Source organism: Eretmochelys imbricata, chromosome 1, assembly GCF_965152235.1.
Source record: "Eretmochelys imbricata isolate rEreImb1 chromosome 1, rEreImb1.hap1, whole genome shotgun sequence".
Classification (NCBI taxonomy): domain Eukaryota; kingdom Metazoa; phylum Chordata; order Testudines; family Cheloniidae; genus Eretmochelys; species Eretmochelys imbricata.
Genome location: NC_135572.1, coordinates 194,338,643 through 194,358,361, shown reverse-complemented (window position 1 = coordinate 194,358,361; position 19,719 = coordinate 194,338,643). Strand labels below are relative to the sequence as shown.

General features: G+C 41.4%; 1 protein-coding gene across 1 annotated transcript; it reads right to left on the bottom strand.

Moving 5' to 3' along the window:
- Positions 1–5,715: 5,715 nt before the first annotated feature.
- SH2D1B (SH2 domain containing 1B) lies at positions 5,716–16,602 on the bottom strand. The gene is made up of 4 exons (XM_077807301.1): positions 16,327–16,602; positions 13,251–13,314; positions 11,314–11,473; positions 5,716–8,071 (listed from the first exon to the last, which is right to left on the bottom strand). The coding sequence occupies exons 1-4, from the start codon at positions 16,458–16,460 to the stop codon at positions 8,034–8,036; spliced, it is 396 nt and encodes a 131-aa protein (XP_077663427.1). The 5' UTR covers positions 16,461–16,602; the 3' UTR covers positions 5,716–8,033.
- Positions 16,603–19,719: the final 3,117 nt, after the last annotated feature.

Below are 19,719 nucleotides of genomic sequence, written 5' to 3'. Positions count from 1 at the left end.
AGGGCAGATGCGTCTGCCTGCCTGCCCCGCCCCTGGAGCCAGTGTCCCCAGCCCCCATCGCCATGACACAGCAAGCGTCCCGACATGTGTCCTTGGCGCAGCCCAGCCACTTAACAGGGCAGGGTACTGCCCACGGGCTGCAGAGGCTACATGAGCTCTAAGTGTTCCTGGCCCCTAGCGTGGGCCACCTGCCCTGGCCGGTTAACATGACACCTGCTCTATGGCACGTGAAAGTAGCCCTGACAGAAAGTATCCCGGGCAGTGAGACCACGGTATAATTTTGCATCCTGAGTAAAGCATTGTGGGCTGTAGGCATCTGAAAACCAGCATAATGCTTTCTGTATGCAGAGTTGTTGGGGTGTTGATCTGACAATATTAGAGAGACAAGGTGGGTGAAGTAATATTGTTTATTGGACCAAGTGCTGTTGGTGAGAGACAAACCTTTGAGCCGGTCACAGCTCTTCTTTATGTCATCTTCTGCTTTGTGAGAGCATGAAAGCATCTTTTTTGCACCAATAGAGGTTGGGCCAATAAAAGATACCACGTCTTGACACTTTATGTCCTTCAAATGTACAGCACAGTAGAATGAGTCCATAGGGAAAGTGTGATAGGCAGGAGAGTGGGTAGCAACATGTTAGGCCAGAAGGGGGAGAGCTCAGCTAATACAAGGGACAGGACCTCTCCTGATTTAAATCAAGGGGCAGAAGACAGTGGAAAACAGGCTGCCATGGGTTTCACCCCTACAGTTTTCTCAAGATAGTAACCCATCCCTCCTGTCCTACCCTCTAGAAAAACAGCCTTCTCTTTGGATTAAATGGTTTTTGTTAACCTTTTAGCTCATATGATAGCAGTCTGTACTAGAATAGTGATGGTTTAAGGCTCAAATCCTTCTATGACTCCTAAGGAGAAATTAGTTGTTAAAGTTGAACACAAAATTTAGTTTTACTTTTTTTATAAAAAAGCAAATACAAAAATAATAAACATTGTTTCAGAATCAAGTACTCAAAAATTAGGAAATGCAAGTGCAAGCTTATTTTCACCACTGCATGCATATATATGCACACACACACACAGTGATAAAGGTTTTAATTACACGATTATATATTTTTTTCCCACTACTCTCCTGCTTCATTCAGTGCACAGATGAATCCATAAGGGGAGCAGAATTAAGGCTGTACAGGCAACCATAAATCTATCATTTGCTAATCTCTGCATGCTTGAATTTTCTACCTAACATTTTTAATAGTTTGTGTGTAATACGGTTGATAGGAAGTTTGCCAGAATCCCTCAAGAAAAAGCTAATAAATCTTTGATAGGTTCTAGTCCTTGCTTGAGCTGCACATGGAAGAGTTTGCCTCTGGCATCAAAAGCCTTTCTAGTGAAAATGATAGTGTAGTTTAATCCAATATGGAACATTTGTTAATCGATTTAAAAGGTTTACTTTGGGATGATCTCTTAATTATGGTCAGTTGTTGTTGTGGAAACTCACCAGCTCTGCAGTTCAGCTGCAGACAAAATGTTCTGGCCCTGCCCTATATCGTCCCACAACTGTAGGCTTGCTGAATGCTCTGTAAGAGATAGGCTTACAAGGAAGGATCAGATGGTGTTATTATGAAACAGTTAATCATCTCTAAACTGTTCCTCATTAGGAAAGACATCCCTAATTTTAGATTCTAATTTACTTTATGTACACACCTGGTGTTCTCACTTTGATTACTGAGTTAGAAATACTTAAGAAATTGAAATCAGAAATCCTTCTGGAGGCTGAAGAAATTGGCACAATCAGAGCTCCCTCCACTATCATCTTTCACTTCAACTCTATTTTACATTATATTCCACATTGGGTCATTAGACTATCAAGCAGTATGGGCTATGTAATCACCACAAATAACTGCTAGTTCCTATGGCTACAAACAGTTTTCAAAAGATCCTGGGTTGTCCTTAAGGTTGACTCCAAGCAATTTAGAGGGTTTTAAACCGAATCTTGTCATATTTTTAATCCTCATTTAAAATGCATTACGTCTGCCTACTGTGGGGTTCTTATAACTTACTCTGAAGCATCTGGTACTGAACACTATGAGAGGCAGTGTACTGGAGTAGATGGATCTCAATTTGATGCAGTCTGGCAATTCCTATGTATCAGAAGACACATTTTTCCTAGATAAATTGTGAGAGAACAAGATTTTTTTCCTCAGACTTCCAAAACGTTAAAACCAATAGTGCGTAAATGTAAAATTAGGCTTATTTGGCTCTGTTATGTTGTTTCTCAGCCTGTGCTGGATAAGGGGAAATGAAAATTACAGCTAGGTAAAATTTTTAGGCAAATGGTTAATTTTGCCAAAAATCCATTTTTCAGGGCTCTGAAATGATTCATTGAATTTGGCCCAAGTTTGCAAATAGCTTCAGCTGGAAAAAAAAAAATAATAAAGAAACCTTTCAAGAGTCAAAACAGTTCATTTCAGCCATTTGGAAATGAACCATTTTGTTTGGCCACTTTGAAACTAAATGTTTCAGCTTTTCATTGAGAAACAGCATTTCATTTTGAAATTTAGCTAATTTTAACAAAAACTATCCAAAAAACTACACCCCCCCCAAAAAAAAGTGCATGTGGGAGGGGGCAGGAGGGAGGGCTTTTCCTACAGAAATAAAAGTGAAATCTGTTCTACCACCCTCCAGCTCCATATTAATTCTGCATTCTCCACCTCTGCTTCTCCTGGAGCTCGTCACCTCCTCTCCCAGGCCTACATGGGCTGCAACAGGATCCCCTTGTGACAGAATACACCCTGGTTTTCACACCCTACACACTGTTGTACTAATCTTTGTGAAAATATGCCTTTTGAGATATCATTTCAAAAACTAAATGTGCTGGTCAATAATATCATGGTGAGATGTATATAGCAACATTAGATGTAAAGTTATGAACGTGCTCTGAACTCATGACTGAAGTGCATTTATCAGACACGTCTGAGGAGTGGGTAAGCCTGGTTCTCAAACACAAAGGACAAACTGACACCTCTAGCCAGGTGTCATCAAAGCTGATGGGCCATCACCTGTCAAGTGGCCATTCTTTGGTAAAGAAGGGGAGTGGGAACAAACAGATCTACAGCTTATCAAACAACAGCATGAAACCTTTTCACAACAAGACACCTTGCTGCTGTCCTCACAGCGGGAAAGAACTTTATCAGGCAAATGCATTTCAAAGGGTTACTGAACTATAAAAGTGAGGGGCAAAACCACCTGTAGTTATCTCTCCCTGTCCATCTCTCTCCTTCATCCAAGATGACAAAAGAAACAGCCTTTGGACTTGGGGAGATCCTGGCCTGAGAATTTGATCAGCCATGTTACTGGGAATGTGTGGTAAGAGATTTCACCTTGAATCGAGTCTAGTTTGTTAAATTTTAGTACTAGGAAGAGTTTTATCTTTATTTCTTTTGTAACCATTTCAGACTTTGATGCCTTATACTTGTATTCACTCAAACCTCTGTCTGTGTAATTAAATAAACTTTTTTATTCTTTAATCAAAAGTAATCCAGTGTTGTATTTAAACTGAATTGTGTGGGTAACTCCAGTTAGGGTAGCAAACTGTTGTATACTGATCCCCTAAGAGGGGCAACAGACCTAATATATCTGGACTGGTGAGGAGGGGGCTGGACAGTGCAGAATACATGTTTTGGATGAAAATTCGGGACTGGGGATATGTTGGGATCACTCTGTAAGTAGTAATCAAAGCTGGTGAAAACCAGAGTGGGACTAACATGCGGCTGGCAGGCTACAGCTATACACAGACTCTCAGGGTGTGACCTGCCTGCTGTTTGTGAGTGGCCTAGGTGGGAGCTACAGCTACAAAGCATTGTGAGGCACCACAGGTTGCCGGGCAAGGGTGACACAGCCCCTCACTGGTCTGGATTGCTCCCTGAAATGTCATACCCCTGTACTTCTTCCAGGCTGGGTTCAGCGGGGAGAGAAACAGTAGAGCCATCCTCTTGCTCACAGGAGGGAAGGAGGGAGCAGAGCCATCTTAAGGGGCTGCTTCCTCTTTCTGCTCCCTCTCTCCCTTCGTGTGAGAGCCACTTTGGCTCCTGAGAGGAGCCAGGCAGATCTTTTTCCTCCTTCCCACAGCAGTTCTGATTCCTTGCTCTTCCTTGGGAGGGCAGGCAGACAATGAAATCAGCAAGGTTTTTCCCTCAGGCAGGGCTGAAGTCTGCATCCCTCAGCTAACTGGCTCAAGCTGTAGCAATATTATTTGCTGGGCCTGTGACCCAGCACTCTTTAAGCACTGGTAGTAGAAGAACAAACAAAAGCCCTTCATCTTTAGGTCACCTATTCAAATTCAGCCCAGGTTGGTAGTAACCAACAGTCATTACCATCCTACAGTTGTTCAATAGCCTGCATGAAATGATCTGGTCTAGAGAATAAGTGTTTATCTCAGAAAAACAACATCACTTCATTGATAGTGACTGGCGCACTGAGAGTCTCGGCATTGGCTAAAAGCTGAACAGGAAATCATATTACAATTTTGATTCACAAGTGGCCCTTCCAAGTTACAGTTAAAGTAAATTGGAGAAGAGAGGTGGAGAAACTTGTGGTTTCCTGTGCTGTGCTGTTTCTAACACTATTTAAAAGTCAAGAAAAGAGAGTGACTCATTCTCTGTGACTTTCAAGCTAGAGTCTTTCCCCAGAATTAAATCTTATTTTCAACAATGTTTTTCTCATTCAGTGTGCATGAATTAAATCTTATTTTCAACAATGTTTTTCTCATTCAGTGTGCATGGCCTGTGCTGACCTAATATGTTCATTAGAAAACACCTAGCAAAGATTTCTGCAGGAGTGAAGTTAGTGAGCTAACTTAGTGAACTTTATTCAGATCATTTTCAAGAAAAATGGATGCTCTTTTGCTGTTTCGATTTTTAAACATACATGTAATGCAATACCTGCCTAAGATACTGGCATAAAGCTGCCTCTGATATATACAGTCATGAGCTTTCCCTGAAACCTTTATAGAATTAATACCCCACTCATTATTTCCTTGATTTTCAGGCCACTGTTATCATCTAGTCTGACCTCCTGCATAACACAGACCATGGTCGGGCCTTAACCTCTTGCATGTAGGTATTAGAAACTTGGGCTCATTTTCCTGATGCTCAAGGCCCGTGAATTATCTAGAAATAAGACATCTGACTATGTATTCCTCCCCCTGCCAATAATCCCACACGCTGCTGAAAGAACAACTACTGCCTATTCCAGTGTGTCCTATATGGGTACAGGTGGGTATTTTGGCTCAATTTATCTTTATACTCCCTACCCTCTCCCCTCTTTTAGGACCCAATCCTGCAATGTGCTGACTGCTCTGTGCTTCTACTGACATCTACTGTACTTATTACTTCCAGCTGCAGCAGATTGAGTCCCTCGTTCTCTCACATGTTCTTCCAAAGGATATGTAGTTGGCTGACCTATTCTTCAAGCCATCGAGAATTGAACACAGCTTCTTGTGGAGCTTAGTCTAATGATGTAGCATACTGTAATCTGGAAACCTGAACACTGCTGGCACTTAGGTGGGGTCGATACTAAAAGGTTAGGTTGATCCAGTTACGTCACTCAGGGGAGTGAAAAATCCACACTCCTGAGTGACATAGTTAAGATTGTTATGCTTATAAGAAGTACACAGAATTTTTAAAAAGGGGATAAGGCAATATGCCGCATTTATTGAGAGTACAGTTAAAGCATTAAAATTAGTATATGCTTCCATTTACACACACCTCCCCCACCAAAGGTTCTGCAGCTAGATTATATAGTTACCAGTCCTTAGTGTTGCTCAGTCAGTTCCAATGGTCGGCTGAAACTGCACACGAGGGAGGGGGCGCTGTGTTCTGACGAACACGTTCGAAGATCTGATGTTGATGCAGAACGAACCCAAAGTCCCATGGCAATACACTCTTTTTTTTATAGTAATAAGTTCCCATACAAGTCTTTGGACCTTGCTGTGTATGCCCTGTTCAAGGTTGCTTTAATTAGCATTATTTGGGTTGTTACTGGGAGTTATTCGCAGCTGTTTCTTATCTCGTCCCTCTGGCTTCACTCTTTATCTTGTTCTTGGGGTGTATGCCTTTGCTTTAGGGTTGTTAATTTGCCATCTGGGTAAAAGTTGGTGCCTCTCGACTCCTCCACTCCCTTCTTGACCATCTGGCCTAGCTGACTGTTCTTTCTTAGTTAATTACCATATATTCTTCGCTCACACCAAACAGTAAATAAGGCAATTACAGCCATACAATTTTTATCCTTCTAAAAACAGTTATTAACACAATTAGTAAAGAATAAACTCAGAACAATTTGGGCTTGTGGTTTTAATTTGAGGCTACAATTTTTTTTTACTAATTTAAGGCTAGCAAAATAAAGTATAAGGCAAAATAAGCAAAATAAAGTACAATTTTACTTGAAACAATTTCTTCCCATTAGGCTTTTGGCCTACAAGATGACCTAATCCCTGGCGTAGACAGCGTTAGGTTGATGGGATAATTCTTCTGCCAACGTACCTACTGCCTCTCCTGGAGGTGGATTAACTACAGTGATAGGAAAATCCTTCCTGTTGCTATAGTGAGTGTGTACACTGATGTGCTACCTCAGTGCTGTAGCAATCTGATGATAGAATGTGGAGCAGGCTGCTGGAGCTCTGCTAATATAAAAGCATTAATCCCTATATTTCTTTAAAGTAAGATTTTCCCTACAATACGGAGCAGTTTTTTCTCCCCTTCGGCAACCACTTACTTTCTCAAACAAATCAATGTTTTGGCCGTCTACACTAATCAACCTGGAAGTCTACGGATTAATTTAAACACCTATTTGCATCATAACACTACAAATACCCTCTGATTCCAACATGTGGAATCACCAGCACTTTAAATTTACAATGAGCCGAGAGTGATACTTCACAATTCTATGGCATGTTATCTGAAGATCTCAAGGCCCTTTACAAACATTAAAGAAACAATTTTTGTCGTGCCTCTGTATCTTCATTTTACAGATGTGGAATGCACACAGCAAGGTTATATGACTTGCCAGAGGTCACAGAACAATCCATTCTCCGTTCTTAGTTCTGCCAGTCAATAGTCCTGAGTTCTCTTTCTGGCAGGTAACCATTAGACATACCACTTCCCCAAGCAGTGACCTTCAGAACAAAACTGTACAATAAGCAGATCCCTGGTTTAATTCTTTAAAGCTAACTCTTGTTAGAAAAAAGAAATATAGACACCACAGAGCCATTTGTTTGCTGTGTCAAATGCATGCAACAAATATTAAATATAAAAAAATTAAACTGTTCCTAAAAGTATCTGTGTAAAACTTGCAGTCCCAAAGTAAATCTTCAACACTACCATTCATAGATATGAAAACAGTCCAGGTCATTTATTTACACTGTATAGTATATTCTCTATTTTCAGTTGCTGCTACTTTCAATGCTTTTTTGTCAGCAGCCTTGGATTGTATCAGTGCTACAGGATGATATTATTCCTTCAAGACAGTAAAGATTCTGATTGAATACACCATTCAGTTAGCTGAAAATGAGGCAAAACTAATGTCTTTTGCACAAAGTATGAAAACATAACAAACATGGTTTTAACATTCTGTGGAGTCTATAGAGTTTGTATCATAGTAGATTTCAGCTCTGCCATTACCATTTGATCTACCCATATGCAATTAACATATTTACCTTACTATTTTCTAACAGGCTGCAGACCGGGGCAGCTAGAACTTCAGTTAGCAAAAAGGAAAATAACAAATTAAAAATAAAAATAAGTTATTCTAATAATGAATAAAATAAATATAACTTGGATTGTGTCCCAAAGAGTACAAGTCTGTTACTTGGATGCGCTGCCCAGGAGAGTGAATTTCAGAGGCATAAGTCCACTGATGAGAATGCCCAGTCAGCAGATGTGGCATGTGCAAGGACAAGTTCTGAGAGCAAGCTTTTTACATTTGATCTGCTGAGATGGGGGCCAGGATAAGAGGTGGCCTCTGACAAAAACCAGGTCCCAGATGATTTAAGGTAAGACATCAACATAATCTCCATCTTCAATTTCTGTAAAGAAAGCAGCATAACAGTATGTCGTCATTTGTACATTCCAATGATCTTCTAGGGGGAGGAAAGAGGAGCTTGTTGTAAAATAACACATTTTATTTTGGTTTTTGAGATGGAATCATTCAGTGTTCTGGACACCAATTATATATGACTCCAGTTAGGGCTAGGGTCTTGCAGATTTGGCCCCCAAGACCACTCCTTTGCCATTGATCTGAGTGAAATTGCCTGAAACTCAAGCTGAAGAGATCCTGCATTGTTCTCCTCCAGAACCTGACAGCTCAGTTCTTGAACTATCATGTCCATGAAGTACAGTTAGGAATGCCTCATAGCAAGAAATAATCAACTGCTTCTGAGTGGAAACAGTTTACAAGACAGGTCAGTGGATCTGATGGCCAATGCTACAACATATCCTTCCACTACGTACAATAGTTCCAAATAGAGAGACAATTGTAAACTGTAGGGCAAGAGAACCTAAGACTCCTTTTCTCTGAGAATAATAAATGTAATGCTAACTAACTTCTGTATTTAGCTGGGGACAAGGATGAGATTTGAGCTCTTAAGACCCTCATCTCCCTCTCCATTAGCTTAGATGTCCTTTCAAGCTGCTATCTGCACTGAACATTTAGTATATTACTATCACACATTCAAATTTTGCAAGAGAAAGGAAGTTTAGTAGAGGCCCAGCTACTTGTAGAGCTTAGGCAGATAGCTGGCAAAAGGATATTGCGGTTTTCTTTAAGAGGCACCAGTGGCCTCTCAAGGTATCCAGTGGCAAACAAACATTATTCTTTAACCTCGACTCATCTGTGCAACTCAGTAGCATTACACGGGAGCCAAGGCTGCTGCAAAGTGGAGCTTTATGTAGAAAGGAACAAAAATGGTATAAAAATAAATACAAACTATGTTTCCAATCCCAAAGTGTTATGACAAATCCCTACACATATTTGCCGGGCCACAAGCCAAGTTCAGGGTTCAGTCTTTCTCCTGCAAGAGCCGATGCAGCTTCAGCATCAGATACTACAGCATGTTTTAGATTAGCCTTTTTCTTAAAATCTCCCACCATTACTCTCCTGCCAGTAGAGCTCTCCGCGTGCTAGCAAGGATGAGAACTCTAGTTTAGACCAGCACTGTAGCCACCATGCCAGGAGCCCTGCTCAATGCCTTTCACCTCAGCTCAGAACAGGTCTAGATGGCAACTGATCTACCCTAGTGGTCCCACCCTGGCTACCAGCTATCGGCAATTGTGGGGAGGCTTAAGAAAACCTGCTAGTATAAACAAGGCTGCAACTTTACTACCCTTTATTGTTGGCTATGGTGTAGATGCACTGGCACCAGCAACATGGTGAACACTAGTAGGCATAGGGCTCAAGGGATTCCTGGAGCAAGTCTTTTTGATGCTGTGCTGAAGATGTCTAAGTTTTTTAAACCATTGTTCGAATCAGGGTAGCTGCACCGTTGCTGAAAAACAGGTGCACTGTGCCAATGTAGACAAGGCTCTAAAGCAGTGCAAGAGCGTCATTCCTTACACCGCTTTAGATGCCAGGGATAGGGCTTATCTCTTACTGGGGGACTCAGGTAAAAATATATTTCAGTTAACTATTAGCATGTACTTGTCATTTTAAGTCTACCCATGTGTTGCACTAATGGAACCTTAAAAACTGGGCCATTTAAACATAAAATGTCAGTTCATCTTTAATTAGGAGCTATTTCAAAGATTGCCATTCAGGGCTCCAGGCTACCTACAAGAGGTGTAACTCACGCAGAGGATTGGAAACTTGAGTTTACACTCGTATAGCCACTGTTCCTAAGTGAGGACTCTTGCGTCATGCATACATGATTCCTACACTTTTGCTGGTATAAGCACTTACTCTTATGGGTAAGCAGTTCTAATGGAGAAACGGTTTCTAATGACAGCTCACACTGCCTGATTAACTCAGCAATTAAGCATTATTCAGCAGTTCTTAAAGTCTTTTGCTCTGTGTCAACAGCACTGTCCGGGTTAACAGTTACCACTCTTACTAAATTCATCCGAACAAAACCAAGGGCATGTTACAGTAAAGACACATGACTACAATCAAAGTATACTATATCTGAAAGCCTCACAATTTTTAATGTATTTATCCTAAACACCTTGGTGAAGTATTAGGCACATTTTATAATTGGGGAATTGAGACAGAAACAAAGTGAGTTGCCCAGCTTCACAGAAGATGACTATGGCAAAGCAAGGATTGACCTTGAGACTTACAAATTCCAGGACAGCGCCCTAACCACTGGACAATACTTCCTCCCCCAATTTTTATTTTTAGGACAGTTTGGATTTAAGACTACTTATGATGTTAGAACACAAGGCAAAACAAAAAAACTATGAGTTTGAAGTTAGTTTATATTTTCTCCCCTAGGCCCTCAAAGATAATTTAGTTTGTGCCATTTTTGGTATGAAGGTAATTTAGGACTCGATCTCTCACTGAAATCAGTGGACTCAGCACCTTATAGGAACTATATTGTAAATAACCATACTAAAGTAATGCATACTGGCAATGTTTATATTTTTTAAATCTTAAAACATTACGGGTCAAATCCCAACTCCATCAAAGTCATTAAGTATGTCTTTGTCCCCATTTTCGTTAGGGGGCTATTTAGCTAATGTCACTGGTAGGATTTTGATCACTTAGGCAGAATATGTAATTTTTGCTTTTCATCTTGAAATAAAAAGAAAGTTGAAAATCAAGTATAGGGGACTCAGTGATTCAGGGATGCGAAATATTTTGCCTCTAACTCATGGGTTCAGATCCAGCCTGTGTTGGTAGTACTTAAGATTATAACCATCCGGAGGGTGCGTCGGAGGCAAGAATTCTGAGTATCACTCCTGACTCTCACCGTGACATGCTAGGAGAGTTTAGATGAATTCTCAAACCTTTCTGTGTCTCAGTTTTACCCATCTGCAGTAGGCCGAATTGATTTTCACATGCCTGTTCATTGTGATGCGGACACCTATTCTGAGAGTTGCCATTATCTTGTTACTAATGGGTACCTTGATTGGCAGGCTAAGAAAGGCTGACAGAGCTCCCTTCTCTCTCTTAAATGTGATTCAAAGCGTTATTGAAACACAGTGGTAAGGACTGAGTAGGAAATGTATAGAACTGCTGTCTGGGCTCTCTGTGCACTGAAGAGAAACAGAAGGGATTCATTCTCAGAACGGTCAATCCAGCACTAGGCTAAAAAGACAGAAATAAACCTCTTACCATCATAAACTTCATCCATCTCTACCTTGGCTTTCCTTGGGGACTTCAGTCTCCTTACTGGGTAGCGAAGGTTGATGACAAGTCCTTGATTTGGCTTTTCATATGCGTATATCAAATCATTTATCGTTTTGAAGACCCGTTGTGGAGCATCTTCAGAAGTCTGAAAGAAAGTGAAAAAAGCGTTGCCACTGCATGTATGTTTCATCCATAGGGTGACCATATTTCCCAAAGGGAAAACGGGACACCACCTAGCGTGGGGCTGGCCCAAGCCACTTGCCTGAGCTCCCCGACTCCCTGCACAGGGCTGGCGTCACTGCTTGCCCAAGCACTGCCTGCCCCCCTGCCCGAGTCCTGCCTACCCCCTGCATGGGGCTGGCATTTCCACTCACCCCCATGCATATTCCTCCACACCCCGCTTTTTTCACAAAAGTGGGCATTTGTCCCATTTGCTCTTGACAACTTGATCAGTCAAGAAATATGGTTAAAAAAAAAAAAAAAGAAAAGAAAAGAGAGAGAGAGAGAGAAAGAAATCACACTCTTAGCTGACATTTTTATGCCAGGGAACTTTCTAGGGTACACCTTGCCTGAATCTCTCAAATAGTTAATCTGACCCACCCTGTTCTAAATGTTTTTGTTGCTTCCCCAGAACAGCAGTTCTCCTGCAGGCATAATTAAACCACCCGCAACAAGCGGCGTTAGCTATGTTGACAGAAGAGCCTCTCCTGCCAGCGTAGCACTGTCCACACCAGCACTTTTGCCGGTGAAACTTAAGTCGGTCCGGGGAGTGGTTTTTTCACACCTCTGACTGACAAAAGTTTTATAGACAAAAGTGGTAGTGTAGACAAAGCCTTAGTGAATCAAAGTTCACGTTCCAAACACCATCCCTCACATTCAACTGGGTGTATAGCAGTCTCCTCTGCTCAACCTTGTAAACAGCACTGAGACACTCCGGAGGTGTCATGCCTGTGATTGAGGGCCCAGGCTGCTGTGATCAAGGTGAGAAGGCTTTTGAGAGTTGTGGTGGGAAAGATAAGGCTTGGAAGTTATCCCTCTATAAAAAAGGATATGCTGTAATGCCAATTCTGAGTGTTCCAAAATCAGGAGATTGGCTTAAAAGGGATACTTTTTTAGAAGTACTTTTGAGTTCTTTTTGTCTTCTGACATCATAGTCTTTAGGTTGAACAGTTTGTCTGCAAGCTTTGCTCTGCAACCATAAAGGACGGAAACTTTTTCTAAATGAATAAACACAGGCCATCAAAATTCCATTCAAATACCCACCACCAATACCTGATGCCCCTGGAATGCCAGGGAATTAGTTTGGTGAGATATCCCCAGATGATCCTAGCAAGCAGTCTATACCCTGTGCTATAGAGGAAGGCAACAAAATAAAATAAAATAAAATAAATAAAGCAGAATGCCCTTGCTTAGAAATCCAGCCCAAATCAGTAATGCTCAAAAGCACCTCTCGGAGTATTACAGTCGCACAAAAATATTATATACAGATCTTTTTAAAAGGAAAGGACTAATTCCAAAATTCAAAACCCCTGAACATTCAGAAGCACAAGGTGTTTGTACACAGGACCCAGCAATGTCTTTGGTGAAATGGAAGCGGATTCCATCAGAAAAAGGACGAAAAAAAAATATGTGAGTAGATACTCAAGAGATAGATTTTATGTTGTCAAAAAGACATGATCAAATCAGTAGCTATGGGCAAGCCATGCAATAAATTATGGATACAAAGAAATTACTGTGGAGATAGCAGTAGTGTGTTACTTCCAAGCTAATGGGTAATGAGAGAAAGTGTTGTTAAGGGTTGTGTGAGGTAGAATGCAGGTATGAAAATACCTTGTGAAGGTGAGATTTTATGTATATGATTTTTTAATCAGAAAATGACATTAAACAATATTTTCTCTTGCAGATTAAATGAAATTTTTTACCTGAATCCTAAAGTAACCTTCATGTTCCCTGAAGATTCGATAAGTGTAGATGAGCTGTTCAAAGCTGTGAAGAGATACCCTTTCATAAACTGTTTTTTAATCAACATTCAAGGAACAACAATGGCTAGACACCACTACATCTAAACCTTTTGGTGGAAGTATTTTTTTTTTAAATGTAAACCAAGCTAAAACAATAAATGACTAAAACCCCAGGGAGCCAAACTCAGGAAATGTCTGTCATTACATTTTTTGCTAACAACAATTACATACCATTTACATCTCTTCTAAAGTACAAAGTATGTCACTTGTACAAACAGCTATTTTAGAAAATGCTTAGCCACTTAATTAGTGAAGTTAGATACCCCAACGCTAACTCTGCAGCCTAAATCTAAAAAAAAAAAAAAGAAAAAAAAATTTTAGGAGTACCTAAAAACAGAAATAGTGTCCATTTACCTTTTTAAAGTGTATTGTGTGCATTTATAAACACTTGTCTTCAAGCACTACCATGGAAAGAAGGATACTGGAGAGTTTTGGGCACACATTCACTTTTACATTTGATTTATATTAGGGCTGTCAATTAATCGCAGTTAACTCAAGCAATTAAATCAAAACAAATTAACTTGATTAAAAAATTAATTACGATTAAACACAATTTTAATCGCACTGTTAAATAATAATAGAATACCAATTTAAATTTATTATAATTTTTTTGATATTTTCTACATTTTCAAATATATTTATTTTAATTACAATACAGAATACAAAGTATACAATGCTCACTTCATATTATTTTTGATTACAGATATTTGCACTGTAAAAAGATAAAAGAAACAGTATTTTTCAATTCACCTCATGCAAGTACTGTAGTGCAATCTTTATCATGACAGTGAAACTTACAAATGTAGAATTTTTTAATTTTTTTACATAACTGCACTCAAAAATAAAACAATGTAAAACTTTAGAGCCTACAAGTCTACTGAGTCCTAAATGTTGTTCAACCAATCGCTAAGACAAACAAGTTTGTTTACATTACAGGATATAATGCTGCCCACTTCTTATTTACGTCCCCTGAAAGTGAGAACAGGCGTTCACATGGCACTTTTGTAGCTGGTGTTGCAGAATATGTACGTGCCAGATATTCTAAACATTCATATGCCCCTTCATGCTTCAACCACCATTCCAGAGGACATGCATCCATGCTGATGACAGGTTCTGCTCAATAACGATCCAAAGCAGTGCGGACTGATGCATGTTTTTTTTTTTTTTCCACCTGAGTCAGATGCCACCAACAGAAGGTTGATTTTCTTTTTTTGGTGGTTCGGGTTCTGTAGTTTCTGCAATGGAGTGTTGCTCTTTTAAGACTTCTGAAAGCATGCTCCACACCTCAAACCCTCTCAGATTTTGGAAGGCACTTCAGATTCTTAAACCTGGGGTCTAGTGCTGTAGCTATCCTTAGAAATCTCACACTGGTACCTTCTTTGAGTTTTGTCAAATCTGCAACGAAAGTGTTCTTAAATCGAACAACATATGCTGGGCCATCATCTGAGACTGCTATAACATGAAATGCATGGCACAATGCAGGTGAAACCATGGAGCAGGAGTCATACAATTCTCCTCTCAAGGAGTTCAGTCACAAATTTAATTAATACTTTTTTAAATGAGCATCATCAGCATGGAAGCATGAAGGAGCATACAAATATTTAGCATATCTGGCACATAAATACCTTGTAATGCTGGCTACAAAAGTGCCATGTGAACATCTGTTTTGACTTTCAGGTGACATTGTAAATAAGATGTGGACATCATTATCTCCTGTAAATACAAACAAACTTGTTTGTCTTAGCGATTGGCTGAATAAGAAGTAGGACTGAGTGGATTTGTCGGCTATAAAGTTTTACTTTGTTTTATTTTTGAGTGTAGTTCTGTAAAAAAATAAAAGATTCTACATCTATGAGTTGTACTTTCATGATAAAGAGATTGCACTACAGTAATTGTAGGAGGTGAATTGAAAAATACTATTTCTTTTGTCTTTTTTACAGTACAGATATTTGTAATAAAAATAATAATATAAAGTGAGCACTGTACACTTTGTAATTGAAATTAATATATTTGAAAATGTAGAAAACATCCAAAAATATTTAAATAAATGGTATTCTATTATTATTTAACGGTGCAATTACACCGGTGATTAATTGCGATTTATTTTTAATCTCGTGATGAATTGCTTTATTTGTTTAACAATCCTAATTTATCAATCTAGAGTTTTCAGACCCTGGAAGCAGACATCTGTTTGTCTGATGTTGTTGCTTCAAGTCATGTTTTAAAAACAAAGGCTGGTTAAATGTGACTATGTAAAAATAGCACTTTCTTCGCATGCAAGTTCTGTTCAGTTAGTTTTTAGGATCCAAATTTGCTTATCTTAGTGCAAAGTAATCTTCTTCTTGTTCCTCTGCAGAAGCAGCACAGCTAAGAGCTGGTCTGTAGTGCAGTCACTTGGTGCAACTGCGGATGGAGCAGACATACCGAAGCTAGCTTTAATTTAGCTAGCTCAGGTCCTGGAACAATGAAGCTGTGGCAGCATGAGCTTTAACATGGGCTGTCCAAACCTATCCAGAACCCTAAAGCTTGTGCTGCCCATGGGGATTCCACGTGTGGTAATGAGCCAGCCACTTTAACCTGGGGTATATCTGATTGGGCTGGATTGCAGCTAGAGATGTATATGGGACTTGGTCTTTAACATATTACCATGCCAACTGTATGCAAAGCATGCTGTGTGCCACCCTTCCAACCTTTTCAATTTCAGGGACTCCTAACTACTGCCACCTCCCTCATGCAAGACATGTTTACCCCCCACCCCTTCCATGCCCAAAGTCTTCACTCCCTCCTATGCCAGAGGCAATGTGTGCCCCTCTCCTCTGCAGAAATATTTTGTACGCTAACTAGGGCTATGCAACTTATTTAAGTTTCTGGCCTGTGAGATCACTTTCACATTTGCTACTTATTCACCTTTAAGGATGTAATAACTTCCACTTGTGATTGTCTTAAAATTAATGCAATTTTAAAGTACAATACTTACAAAACACAAAGACACAAGGCTCCTGTCACGCTCTCGCTCTCTCGTAATAAAAAGCTGCCATCCTTGCCTTTCTTGCTTAGTAATTCTTCACAGGTTTTTTTTGTTATGTTTCCATGATAAAATGGGAACTCCATGGAAGAACAGCAACCAGACCCCTTGTCTTTATAACTGATTCCAGGTGAATTCAGCAGTCTGGCATGAAAATGAAATTGTCTAGAGGATGTTGAAACTGAAACTGTGGTGCTAGGAGAAGTTTTTCTTGAAGCATTGAGTATGTCAGTGGGTTCATCTGTGTGGTTGTTACTGACCATTCTGGAAAGCTTTTCTAGCCAACAGAGAGCAAATGAATATGATTAACACAGGAAGTGTGAAATGGCCAATAGTTTACCTGAAATAGGCCCCATCCCCCAATGCTTCCTTATAAGACCTTGTTTTCCAATGCTCATAGCAAAGTTTAATCTATTGGGTTGATATTTTCCCTGTCAAGTGTGCACCTCAGGCTTGGGGGAGGGCGGGGAGGAGGAAGTATCAGCAAACATTGCTCAACTATTTGAGAACAAAATTAGAGAAAAACATGTTTTACCCATGTTAAAAATTGTACACAACCATTTTGTGGAGCAGCTGGAGTGCGGCCAAGATTTAGAACATGTAATGTGAAATTTGGCTGGGTGGTGGGTTGCTCAGCTGTCAAGGATGTCCCTTCTGCTGTCCCCAAGAAAATCTACTCAAATTTGGCCAAATTATAACTCTTTGAAAAATGTTACAATTCACGCATGCTCAGCAAAGACTATTTAGAGTTTGACAGCTAAATTTGCCCAAGATTCAGTCTGTACTGAGCATGTGCCAGCCCAGGGATGCAGAGACAGAGCAGAACTTTCATTGGAATTGCTACTCCGAGCCACGGAAGCAGCAGAACTGAGAGCAGTGAACTTGTCTTTCCTGTGCTCTCAGTGGTCTCCCTTTTACTGCCCAGGTAGCATGGAGAAGGAGGAAGCATTCTGAGTTGAATGCAGAGGGGACAAGAGGCAGACTTGGGGGTGTGGCAAAGGAGGGATTAAATTGGGATGAAGAAGGGAAACCCAGAGGAGGAATCTAGGACTACTAAAGCAAAGAGACTAAGGCCTGGTCTACACTACGAGGTTAGGTCGATTTTAGCCACGTTATGTCAATTTTATAATGAATGCGTCTACACAACCAACCCCATTCTGCCGACCTAAAGGGCTCTTAAAATGGACTGCTGTACTCCTCCCTGATGAGGGGAGTAGTGCTAAAATCGACCTTCCTGGGTCTAATTTGGGGTAGTGTAGACGCAGCACTGTGCAATTCGATGGTATTGGCCTCCGGGAGCTATCTCAGAGTGCTCCAATGTGACCGCTCTGGACAGCACTTGCAACTCTGATGCACTAGCCGGTACACAGAAAAAGCACCGGGAACTTTTGAATTTCATTTCCGGTTTGGTCAGAGTGGTGAGCTCAGCAGCACAGGTGATCACGCAGTCCCAGAATTGCAAACGAGCTCCAGCATGGCGCGAAAGGGAGACACTGGATCTGATCGCTGTATGGGGAGAAGCATCTGTACAGGCAGAACTCTGATCCAGCAGAAGAAATGCTAATATATATGCCAAAATTGCACAGGGCATGGTGGAGAGAGGCTACACCAGGGATGCACAGCAGTGCCGTGTGAAAATTAAGGAGCTCAGGCAAGCCTACCAAAAGACAAAGGAGACAAACGGTCACTCCGGATCAGAGCCCCATACATGCTGATTCTATATCAGCTGTATGCCTTTCTAGGAGGGGGGACCCTAAGAGTATCCCAACACTCTCTGGACACCTGCAACGTGGCAGCCTCACGCAACACGGATGACGATTTTGTGGATGATGATGAGGAGAATGCACAGCAGGCAAGTGGCGAATCCATTCTCCGCAGCAGCCAGGACCTTTTCCTCACCCTGGCGCCAATACCCTCCCAGAGCCTATTGTTACCAGACACTGACGGCGGAGAAGGCACCTCTGGTGAGTGCACATTTGTAACGACACTATGGGGTTAAAAGTAATCGTGTTTAATGTTTGATTTGCCCTGAGCAATTGGGATGCATTTGTAGCCAGTACAGCTACTGGAAAAGTCTGTTAACGTGTCTGGGGATGGAGCGGGAATCCTCCAGGAACGTCTCCATGAAGCTCTCCTGAAGGTACTCTGAAAGCCTTTGCAGAAGGTTTCTGGGGAGGGCTGCTTTATTTCATCCTCCACGGTAGGACACTTTACCACGCCAAGCCAGTAGCAAGTGGTCTGGAATCATTGCAGCACAAAGCCTGGCAGCGAATGGTCCTGGGTTTTGGTTGCATTCATGCAACATTCGGTCTTTATCTTTGTGTGTCAGCCTCAGGAGAGTGATATCATTCATGGTCACCTGGTTGAAATTGGGGAAGTTTTGTAAGGGAACGGTAATCCCCTCTGTTTGCTGATCCCCAACACATTAGACACATTGTGCTTGGCTAAAAGGGATCATCCTGGAGAATAGCCATGTGGGGTGGTGGGTAGGCCGGAGCGGTGTGCTGCATATTCACCCCAAAACCGCAGCCCCTCCTTTTAAACGGCAAAAACAATCGGCATTGGGAAAGCAGGATGCAGCAGTTTGAAACCATTCCCATATGTTATGAAGGCGGAAGAAGCCAACCCCACGTACCCTTTGGCTTACCATGGCTGCCTGTAAACCGAATTCTGTTGCCCAGCTATGTGTGATGTGTCACCATACTGGCAGGCGCTCAATATAAAAGGCAAAAAGTGACCTTGTACCTAAAACACATGTGCTGTCTGCTGTGAATTGCTTGATTCGCTGTGAAAGAGTCTCCCTTTTGTTCTCAGAAATGTATCTTCTTAAAAGTCTACTCTCCCCTTTTCCCCCCTGCAGCTGCAAATGCTTCTATGCTCCCCGCATCAACTCTGTCCCTGAGGTTATCGCAGATTAGAAGGTGACAAAAATGCACTTGCGATGACATGTTTTCAGAGCTCATGCAATCCTCCCGCACTGATAGGGCACAGCTGAATGCATGGAGGCTTTCGGTGGCAGAGGCCAGGAAAGCATTAGGTGAGCATGATCGCAACACGCAGGAGGAGATGCTGAGGCTAATGGGGGAGCAAACGGACATGATGAGGCATCTGGTGGAGCTGCAGGAAAGGCAACTAGAGCACAGACCCCTGCTGCATCCATTGTGTAATCGCCTGCCCTCCTCCCCAAGTTCCATATCCTCCTCACCCAGACGCCCAAGAACACAAGTGGGGGTGGGAGGCTCTGGGCACCCTGCCACTCCACTCCGGAGGATGGCCCAAGCACAGAAGACTGTCATTCAAACAGCTTTGGTTTGTTGTGTGGCTACAATAAGCAATGTGGCCTTG

Excerpts from the sequence above, each read along its gene's own strand:
- SH2D1B (XM_077807301.1), bottom strand. The coding sequence starts at position 16,460 with ATGGAGTTCCCATTTTATCATGGAAACATAACAAAAAAAACCTGTGAA. Across the intron at positions 13,315-16,326 it reads GCCTTGTGTCTTTGTGTTTT|CTTTGAACAGCTCATCTACA; the intron begins GTAAGTATTGTA and ends ATCTCTTCACAG. Across the intron at positions 11,474-13,250 it reads AAGGTTACTTTAGGATTCAG|ACTTCTGAAGATGCTCCACA; the intron begins GTAAAAAATTTC and ends ACTTTCTTTCAG.